We start from the raw sequence: 10,428 nt of genomic DNA on the forward strand, positions 1-10,428 counted from the left end.
GACTACAATTAAGTTTTGAAAAAATTGTTGTCACGCGATTTCTCATTTTGTTGTTTAATAAATATCAATTGTTTTCCGAGTTTCAATTGAGAAATTTGCCTAGATTTATAACAAGTTGGATAGAAATGAGAGATCCTTCGGAACGAGCTAACTTGTCGATTCTCTTCGAGAAATACATTCCACCCCTGCTGGAAGTAACAAAATCAAAATTCAAGAAGATCACTCCTTTACCAGAAATATGTCACTTACAAATGCTTTGTCACTTACTCGATTGCTTTCTAACTAAAGAAAACGTACCACTGGACTGCCCAAAGGAATGGTAATACGACATCAATAAATAAAATTTTCTAATAGTTTCCGCAATCCCTTTTATAATAACTAATGATAAAAGATACAACATTTTACGTTTACACTTTAGGTATGAATTATATTTTGCGTTCGCCTGCATTTGGGCGTTTGGTTCAGCAATGTTTCAAGATCAGTTGATTGATTGGCGGAATGAATTTAGCAAATGGTGGCAAAATGAATTTAAAACTATCAAATTTCCATCAAGTGGAACTGTATTTAATTACTTTATAGAACCAGAAACGAAAAAATTAATACCTTGGACAGAAAAAGTTGTCTCGTTTGAATTGGATGCAGATATTCCACTTCAGGTCGTCTCCAAATTTTATTAATTTATTTGAAAATAAGAACGTAATATGCCAAATCACAACAATGTTCAACGAGTAAGAATAAAAATAAGATGTTGTACATATATTAGATATATAACATATTTAACTTTTAATACAGTCCGTTTTGGTACCAACTGGAGAAACAATACGCTTCCGTTTTTTCATGGATTTATTGATAAAGAAGCGCGTTCCGATCATGTTAATTGGTGGAGCAGGCTCCGGAAAAAGTGTCATTGTAGCCGAAAAATTGGCAGCTTTGCCAGATAATTATAACATTGCAAATGTTCCCTTTAATTTCTATACTACATCAGGTAAATAAGAGAGACAATTCAAGTTTCTAAAACTATAGAGATTTGCAATTATAATAACTTTTACAAATTTTCTATACGTTTTTGAAATAATAACTTATTATAGAATTATTAAGAATTATTTTATTTTGAAAAAAAATTATTGTTACGCCTACAGAAAATTAGACAAATTAATACTTTCAAAATTAAAATTTTTTAAATTAATCTTAAAAGTGTCAATTGCTTATGAAATATTAATATATGAATATTTAGAAACGAAAAAACTTAATTTCTGATAAATCAGTCAGTTCTTCGCAAATGATTGTCAATTGTACGTTATAATTGACATAATCTTTATTTTAACGACAAACTACATTGGTTTCATTTTCGTTGAAAAGATATGTTGCAAAAAGTACTTGAGAAACATTTGGAGAAGAAAGCGGGACGTAATTACAGTCCACCGGGAACAAAACTTTTGGTGTATTTCATAGACGACATGAATATGCCGGAAGTGGACACTTATGGAACTGTACAACCTCATACTTTGCTTAGACAACATATGGATTATAATCACTGGTAATAATTTCGATCTGTAGGGTGAGATGTATAGAGCGTGACAAATTAATTTCTGTTTAGTTCTGTTAGTACTAATTTAAGCGTTTATCTCAGCATAAAATAATTCATTATGATCATTAAATATTCCACAAAATCTGAATTATCAATTTGTCACAATTTTAATTCCTCGTCACTAACGTAAAATACATAAAAATAATGACAAAAAAATAAAAAGTGTGATAAACATACAATGTAGGTACGATAGAACAAAATTAACTTTGAAGGAGATTCATAATACGCAGTATGTATCTTGCATGAATCCTACTGCAGGCAGTTTCGTCATAGATCCACGCTTACAAAGACACTTTGCCGTGTTCGCAGTTAGGTAAATTATAATTTTTTTATTCAGTAATATACATATACATAAAACATACAAGCGAATATTTTTATCATTGTATTAACCTTTCATATTTTGTATTAATCTTTGATATTTTGCTTATTCTCAGTTTTCCGCAAAAAGAGGCGCTCATAATGATATACAGTCAGATCCTTAAGCAACATGTGATTGATCCACAGCAAAAGTTTGATCAAGCGGTGCAAACATTCATAGATCCTTTGATAGAAGCCGCGTTATATCTTCATGATAAAATCGCCACGACTTTTCTACCGACGGTCATCAAGTTTCATTATGTTTTCAATTTACGCGATTTAACCAATATATTCCAGGTTAGAGTCGCGAAGAATATCGATCAATATTAACGACAACATGATTTTCCGCATAATAATGGCGATAATCCTGCTTCAATGTTACGCACAGGGGATGCTCTTTGCCCGTGGCGACGTTTTACCACTTCCGAGTCACGTAATCAGGCTTTATGCTCATGAAGCGATGCGAGTGTATCGTGACAAATTGATAAACTTCGAAGACCAGAAAGTATTCGATCAACTACTGCTCAAAGCGCTTCGCAAAAATATACCCGTACGTTTAACAAGAAGAGATTAATGAAAGTCATAATCACAAATAGAACAAAATTTGTAATTCTAATTAATTTTATTCTGCACTGGTTTACTTGCAATGATGTACTTATACATATATATCTATGTTTATGTATATTTATACTCATCAGTTATTTCATTGATTAACGATCTCTCAGGAGTTGAACAAAAATGAAATTAGTTTGGAGCAGCCGTTGATATACTGCCATTTCGTAGAAGGAATTGGCGAACCCAAATACGCGCCTGTCAAAAATTGGACGCAGTTTGTAAAATTACTCGACGAAGCTTTGCTCAATTATAATGAACTGGTATTATCTCGATCATATATTATCATCTCGTATAATGTACTTAGTTTAAAATGTATATCTTTTTAATTTCTTTTTAAATATAATTATATCGCAATTCTGGGTCAAGTAATAATACTATCATTATTTATATATACATGATGAAATACCATATATATATATATATATATATATATATACATACTGCTAATTGAAAAATGATTTCTGATTCAACCATTTATAACTCCCACATTTATATTATGTTTATATCTCTAATTCATATCTCTACAATCAATTATTGATCAAATATAGGTGTCAGCGATGAATCTAGTATTATTCGAAGATGCTATATATCATGTGTGTCGCATCAACAGAATTTTGGAGGCACCGAGAGGCAATGCGCTTCTAGTAGGTGTAGGTGGTAGCGGCAAACAATCTTTATCGCGTTTGGCTTCTTTCGTTTCCTTATTGGAGGTAAATAGAGCTGTTTTCAGCAGGCATTGTAAGCATAATGTTTAAATTTTAACGAACTTTCCAAATTAATCAAAAAGATACTTGACAGGATAGATATCGCAGACTGATGGTTGTGATTTTAATTGATAAATAATAAATAAAACAATAAAATCAATTATTTCCTGTACAAATTATTAAAACAATTTCCAACGAATCTACACATTAAAATCTAAAAAACATAAAAATCTAAAAAAAGTTTGTTATGTTTACTCATATATTAATTTTAATGTGTAAAATAGGTGTTTCAAATACAATTACGTAAAGATTACTCCTTAAACGAACTGAAAGCTGACTTAGCCATGTTGTATCTGAAGGCCGGGGTGAAGGGAATCGGTACTACTTTTTTATTGAGTGATTCTCAAATTGCGGAAGAAAAATTCTTGATTGTGGTGAATGATATGTTAGCGACGGGGGAAATCATGGAACTGTTTGCCGATGACGAAGTGGACAATATCATCAACGCCGTACGCAATGAGGTAAAATACACGTATCACCCTTCCAGTATTATTAAAATAATCTCTATATTCTAATAAGATACGAAAGTGGGATATCGGATTATTTTAAGTATTACTTGTGTAAAGTAATAGTTACACAAAAGAAATTTTACTATTTTGTTTTATCCTATTTTATATATACATTTTTTTTCACATTAAAATCCGAAAATGCTTAATTTCTGAAATATTTGAGAGACGGATCATGATTATTCGTTCGGTGACTCGTCATGCAGGTTAAGCAAACTGGATTAATTGACACTAGAGAGAATTGTTGGAAATTTTTTATCAACCGCGTACGAAGACAATTGAAGTGTGTTCTGTGCTTTTCACCGGTAGGAGCAACCCTTCGGAAAAGGGCCAGGAAATTTCCTGCAATAGTAAATTGTGCTGCGATCGACTGGTTTCAAGACTGGCCGCAGAAAGCGTTAGAATCCGTGTCGACAACGTTTTTAAAGGTTTTTCTCACTCAATAATTACAAAATTATTAAAATTTTGAAAGCAATGTTGAACAAGTTCAGAATAATTGTATAATTCATTACACTTTTCCCATAATGTGCTAAAGTGAAATATATTATTTTACACTATTTTTCTGTAGACAGCTTTAATCTGCTCTAACTTTACTTTTAACTCTAGGAGTTAAAAGAATTACCGATCGAATATCGAACTTCCGTGTCGCTGTTCATGTCTTTCGTTCATACGAGCGTTAACGATATATCCGCAATATATTTGCAAAATGAAAGAAGATACAATTATACGACACCCAAGTCATTCCTTGAGCAGATTTTCTTATATTCCAAGTTGTTAACAGAAAAAACACATGATCTGGAAGCAATGATCACGCGTCTCACCGATGGATTGGTGAAACTCGAATCCTGCGCGATTGAGGTAGTTTCTGGTTTATCTCTCGTTAGATTTAACTTATTTATTATACATATTATATAGGAATAATCGAATATATGCAGTATAACAGAAAATTAACAAACATGCTTGCCGTGTATACTACAAAGATTTCATATGTTCCATCCACTAAGCTATTTTTTTGTGAGGTAGGCTGACAAATTAAAGATCATTTTGACGGCTCAAGAGATTGAGTTGAAGGAAAAGAATAAGATACTTGATAAAATATTGCTCGAAGTACGTGCGGAAAATGTAAAAACGGAGGCAGAAAAAGCTATCGGTAAGATATTGGAGAACAAAAACAACAATGCTAAAATAACACAATGAAATTTTAGTGACCGAGGAAGAGGCAAAAGTGCAGGAAATCAAGGAGATGGTATCAAAAAAACAAATACGTTGCGATGAAGACGTGGCCCAAGCGGAGCCAGCGGTGAGGCAGGCCGAAGCTGCGCTCGATACTTTAAACAAGGTTAATGAATTTACATTGCAATTATAGATAAATAAATATTAACAGACCAAATTACATAACACAAATTTCCAGGTAAAAGCAATAACTTAAAATAAATAAATAAATTTTGAAGCTATAATGCCAAAATCAGAAAAGTCTTGTAGATATTTCTTTTTTACTCTAAAATATAAAATTTTAGTTAGAGTGGAACAAATAATTTCTATATTGCAGAATAACTTGACCGAAATGAAATCTTTCGGATCTCCGCCGGATGCCGTGCTTATGGTCGCCCAGGCCGTGCTCGTTTTATTTTCACCAAGAGAAAGGATTCCGAAAGATAGAACTTGGAAGGCTTGCAGAGTGATAATGGGGTCTATTGATGGATTTCTGTCAGAGTTACGTAATTATGATAAAGAGAATATACCACCGGAAGTTGTAAACGCAATTCAGCCGTACATCACTAATAAAGGTAATCTATATATCGTCAAATCTGATATTTCATCAAGTAAAACATTATAAATACATCTTTTGTACATAAGAAAACTATAATACATTTGAGAATAAAAAAATAACTACGCATATGATTAGAATTTGATCCGGACTTTGTATATTCAAAGTCGCAAGCGGCAGCGGGACTTTGTAGCTGGGTGAAAAATATTATGGTGTTTCATTATATCAACGAGAATGTAAAACCTTTGAGAGCAGCGCTTGCTGAGGCAAACGCCGAATTGAAGGCTGCTATGGACAACTTGAATTCTTTGAAGGACCGTTTAGCGGTAAGCTTGCTTCAGTAATGCAGTAATCTTTATCTCATTCGTTTCTTATAACAGAGTGAAACGATGTTTTCTTATTTGCGCGCAGGAGCTTCAGAAAGTGTTGGATGTTTTGAGCGAAAAAATGAATGTGGCTTTAGCTGAGAAACAAAAATGTCAAGAAGAAGCAGATGCGACTGCATTCGTTATAGACTTAGCAAATCGATTGATAAATGGTCTAGCGTCTGAGAATATTCGTTGGGCTGAAACTGTACAACTGTACGTAGATTTGCCTTTATATATTATATTTTATATAATATATTTATAATATTTTATAATATTTTAAATGTTATAGAAATATTAGAAAAGAAAATTATTTGAATAAAAAAAAACGATGATCAGTTAAACAAACATCAAATATATTTCATTTGATTAACTCGATATTTATTTATTCGAATTTACTGTTGTTTATTCAATTAGTTTTATTTTAATGCAATAACTTCGAGATAATGTCACACGTTAAGTAAGTTCCTAAACGGATAAAATTTATGATAAAACAGACTAAAGGAATCCGGAATTACGCTACCAGGCAACGTATTACTTATCACAGCATTCCTTTCTTATATGGGATGTTTTACAAAAAAATATAGAATAGATCTTATGAATTTATATTGGTTACCGTTTCTCAACAATCTGCAAGTGCCAATACTGTATACGCCAAATTTGGATCCATTGTCATCAATAACTGACGATGCAATAATTGCCCAATGGAATAACGAAGGTAAAAAGTATAAAACTCTCTATCATAGCATAATATCAATTATACTAAGATATAATTATATAAGATACAGAACATTTTAAAATATGAAAATCAAACAAATCGATGATTTTCCGTGAATAAATAAATAAAAAAAGCAAATGAAAAACCGAGTAAATTTTTTTCGGCTAATTTTTAACTAAAAATTTTACATAGGTTTACCTACAGACAGAATGTCTTCGGAAAATGCCACGATACTTATAAATTCGTCTAGGTGGCCACTAATGATTGATCCGCAATTACAAGGAATCAAATGGATAAAAAACAAATACGGAGAGAATTTGATAGTGCTACGTTTAACTCAAAAGTATTATCTTGACAAAATTGAACACGCTATCGCCAATGGAGACATAGTACTTCTGGAAAATATCACGGAAACTATCGATGCTGTTTTAGATCCAATCGTAGGTCGGGTTTTAATAAAGAAGGGAAGGTACATTCTCCTTTTCTCATTAATAAACAAACTACTTGACCAAATTGATCTTGTAAAATTGAACGCTAACAAAGGGCTATCAAGGTGGGAGACAAAGAGGTGGATTATAACCCACGCTTTCGTCTGATCTTACAAACAAAACTGGCGAATCCTCACTATAAGCCAGAAATGCAAGCTCAGACTACACTCATCAATTTTACGGTTACGATAGACGGTTTGGAAGAGCAGCTATTAGGTGCCGTCGTGAAAGCGGAGCGTCCGGATTTGGAGTCGAGCAAAGCCAAGCTCACGACTCAGCAGAACACGTTCAAGATCACGTTAAAAATGTTGGAAGATGATCTGTTGCATAGGTACGTAGACAAAAAAAAAAAGAAACGAGCGTGTTAGAGATAACATAATGTTTTTTTCTTTATTATTCCGATTGACTTTACAAAGAGATCTTACTCAACAGCCGAATTCTCATACAATCATTCTGCACTGTTTAATTATTTATTTAAATTGTCTTATTCGCGATTCGACTTGGTCAGAATGCTTGCTCGCTTGTTTTATTAGTCTAGCACGAAACAGAAATGTGTAGAAAAAAAGAACAATCTTTTGATTAAGCATTTATATGAATTACTTTTATCGTTTCGTTGAGATTGGCGACGGCAGGTCCCGATATTTTGACTGATGTCGCTCTTGTGGAAAATCTCGAAACTACGAAGAAGACTGCCAGTGAGATCGAGGTAAAGGCAATCGAGGCGAAGATGACTGCCATAAAGATAGACGAGGCGCGAGAGTCCTACCGACCAGTGGCATCCAGAGCCAGCCTCCTCTACTTCATCCTTAACGATCTCTACAAGATCAACATGCTGTATCAGTTTTCTCTCAAGGCATTCAACACGGTCTTTGAAAACGCTATTAAATTTGCGGAGTCGGCAGATGCCTTTACTAAACGCGTCGCCAATTTAATCGACAGCGTTACGTATTTGATTTTTACATATACCAGTAGAGGATTGTTCGAGAGCGACAAGCTCATATTTTTGTGCCAGCTAACTCTTCAGGTACTAAACTACCTCATAAATACGAATAAAAATACTTGGCCGATTTCTCTTTGAAAAAACATAATATAAAATGAATCTTATGACATTTGCTGTATTTTCTTTTTCACAGTATAACTTTTATGTATTATGTATTTTCGAAAATTTTCTTTTTTAAATAATGTCTATAAAATTTTAAATAATGTCCGAAAAAAATCTTTTAAGTTGTCTTCAAGTATTACATATAACTTTAACAATTTGAAATAATTTTTCTGCATTTCTACTTTTTGTAAATTTTTATTAAAATATATTTTAATAAATATATTTTAAGTCATATATTTTAAGAAGTTATTATTTATAGAGTGAAGCAATATTTTTCAATTATTTACATACGTAATATAGATGTATTGAACAAATACTGTGATTTAGATTCTAATGCAAATGAAAGAGATAGATCCATTAGAAGTGGATTTCCTCTTGCGATTCCCTTATCTCCCTGATGTCATGAGTCCGGTGGATTTTCTGAGTAACATTGGCTGGGGTGGCATCAAATATCTGAGCGGAATGGAAAATTTTCACAATTTAGACCGCGATATAGATGGAGCTGCAAAGAGATGGAGAAAATTCGTCGAATCGGAAACACCTGAGAGAGAAAAATTCCCCCAGGAATGGAAAAATAAAACAACCTTTCAAAGACTTTGTATATTGAGATGTGTGAGAGTTGATCGAATGGTTTACGCTATACGGTAATTTACTAGAATAAGATTTTGAAATAATCCATTCCATTCTTCTTTAAATAGAAGATTAATTATATTAATAAAAACATAAAATACATTTAATTTTGTTTCGATTTACTTTTTCACTTTCTTTTAATTCTTTAATCATTAAGCCTCTAACGAATGTAGATACTTCGTGGAAGAGAAACTGGGAGCAAAATTCTTAGAGTTTCGAATGAAACCCTTTGAAAAATCGTACGAAGAAATGAATGCGAGCACGCCAGTATTTTTTATTTTATCTCCAGGAGTCGATCCTCTAAAAGTATATCTTTTATACTTCTAAATGTAGAGATTTGACATTAATTGTATATTTAAATACTCAGTTTAATAAAGTGACTTTAGTATCGCCTAATCTTAAATTTAGTATCGCGATTCTTCAAAATATTCCTTGACGTAATTTTGATAACAAATTAATAAAAATGGAATTATGATTATACGTAGGATGTTGAGAAACTCGGTAAACAGCTCGGCTTTACATTCGACGCACAAAATTTCCACAATATATCATTAGGACAAGGTCAGGAACCTATCGCGGAGGAGATGATAGAAGTCTCAGCGCGCAAAGGTCATTGGGTTATACTTCAGAACATCCATCTAGTGAAGAACTGGTTGCCAAATTTGGAAAAGAAGATAGAACAACTCTCGGAAGAGTCACATAAAGATTATCGGCTTTATGTTAGTGCAGAACCAAGTCCCGATCCTCACACATCGATAATACCACAAGTAAAAATAAAAGCTCACAAATACATAAGATGAGAGTTGCTCAAAAGAGGATTAATTTTTTTTTGTTCATATTTTATTAAAATTAATAATAAAAATGCTAACTACAACGCATTACTATATAAATTCTAATTAATCTAAATCATACTCTTTTCGGAGTGCTTATCTTATTAAAAGCGACTAATCAAACTTTCTTAATATCATTTTGTTTATTATTTTAATACATTGCAAAAAAGGGTATATTAGAATCAGCCATAAAAATTACCAACGAACCACCAACGGGTATGCGCGCCAACATTCACAAAGCTTTGGACAACTTTAGCCAGGATATATTGGAATCTTGCTCCAAGGAAACTGAGTTCAAAGCTATTCTTTTCACTCTGTGTTATTATCATGCTGCCGTGGCAGAGCGTAGAAAATTTGGGGCACAAGGATGGAATGGGGTCAGTATTTTAAATTTTACAAATTTGTGTGACTTGGCATTTTTTAAGTTTGTTTTAGATCATCTATAATTTGCAGTAAAATTCTATGTTTTTATTATCATGTATTACACAGAGAACTTTAAAAGTTTCATTTATAATATAAAATTTTGATTTATGTATATATTGTTTTAATAATACGTATGATACTTAAACATTATACAAAAATTATAAAGCTTTTAGATGGAAAATGTTAGGGATATAAAAATAGACACATCAAGTTACGAGAGAGAGAGAGAGAGAGAGAGAGAGAGAGAGAGAGAGAGAGAGAGAGAGAGAGAGAG

The 10,428-nt window shown here is 32.5% G+C and overlaps 1 protein-coding gene across 1 annotated transcript in view; it reads left to right on the plus strand.

The window, feature by feature from the left end:
- Positions 1-10,428, plus strand: part of LOC108694120 (dynein heavy chain 9, axonemal) — a 27,366-nt gene that overhangs the window by 14,460 nt on the left and 2,478 nt on the right. The window contains exons 35-59 of the mRNA XM_018203409.1: positions 104-319; positions 419-656; positions 793-985; positions 1,360-1,537; positions 1,773-1,901; positions 2,023-2,242; positions 2,334-2,495; positions 2,671-2,820; positions 3,109-3,270; positions 3,549-3,785; positions 4,037-4,258; positions 4,437-4,688; positions 4,854-4,980; positions 5,036-5,169; positions 5,380-5,617; positions 5,737-5,924; positions 6,010-6,179; positions 6,461-6,681; positions 6,874-7,150; positions 7,225-7,500; positions 7,788-8,193; positions 8,599-8,915; positions 9,075-9,207; positions 9,387-9,668; positions 9,902-10,108. Of these exons, the coding sequence (XP_018058898.1) occupies positions 104-319; positions 419-656; positions 793-985; positions 1,360-1,537; positions 1,773-1,901; positions 2,023-2,242; positions 2,334-2,495; positions 2,671-2,820; positions 3,109-3,270; positions 3,549-3,785; positions 4,037-4,258; positions 4,437-4,688; positions 4,854-4,980; positions 5,036-5,169; positions 5,380-5,617; positions 5,737-5,924; positions 6,010-6,179; positions 6,461-6,681; positions 6,874-7,150; positions 7,225-7,500; positions 7,788-8,193; positions 8,599-8,915; positions 9,075-9,207; positions 9,387-9,668; positions 9,902-10,108 (5,335 nt within the window). The remainder of the gene's footprint in view (positions 1-103; positions 320-418; positions 657-792; positions 986-1,359; positions 1,538-1,772; positions 1,902-2,022; positions 2,243-2,333; positions 2,496-2,670; positions 2,821-3,108; positions 3,271-3,548; positions 3,786-4,036; positions 4,259-4,436; positions 4,689-4,853; positions 4,981-5,035; positions 5,170-5,379; positions 5,618-5,736; positions 5,925-6,009; positions 6,180-6,460; positions 6,682-6,873; positions 7,151-7,224; positions 7,501-7,787; positions 8,194-8,598; positions 8,916-9,074; positions 9,208-9,386; positions 9,669-9,901; positions 10,109-10,428) is intronic.

Source organism: Atta colombica, unplaced genomic scaffold (assembly GCF_001594045.1).
Source record: "Atta colombica isolate Treedump-2 unplaced genomic scaffold, Acol1.0 scaffold116, whole genome shotgun sequence".
Classification (NCBI taxonomy): domain Eukaryota; kingdom Metazoa; phylum Arthropoda; class Insecta; order Hymenoptera; family Formicidae; genus Atta; species Atta colombica.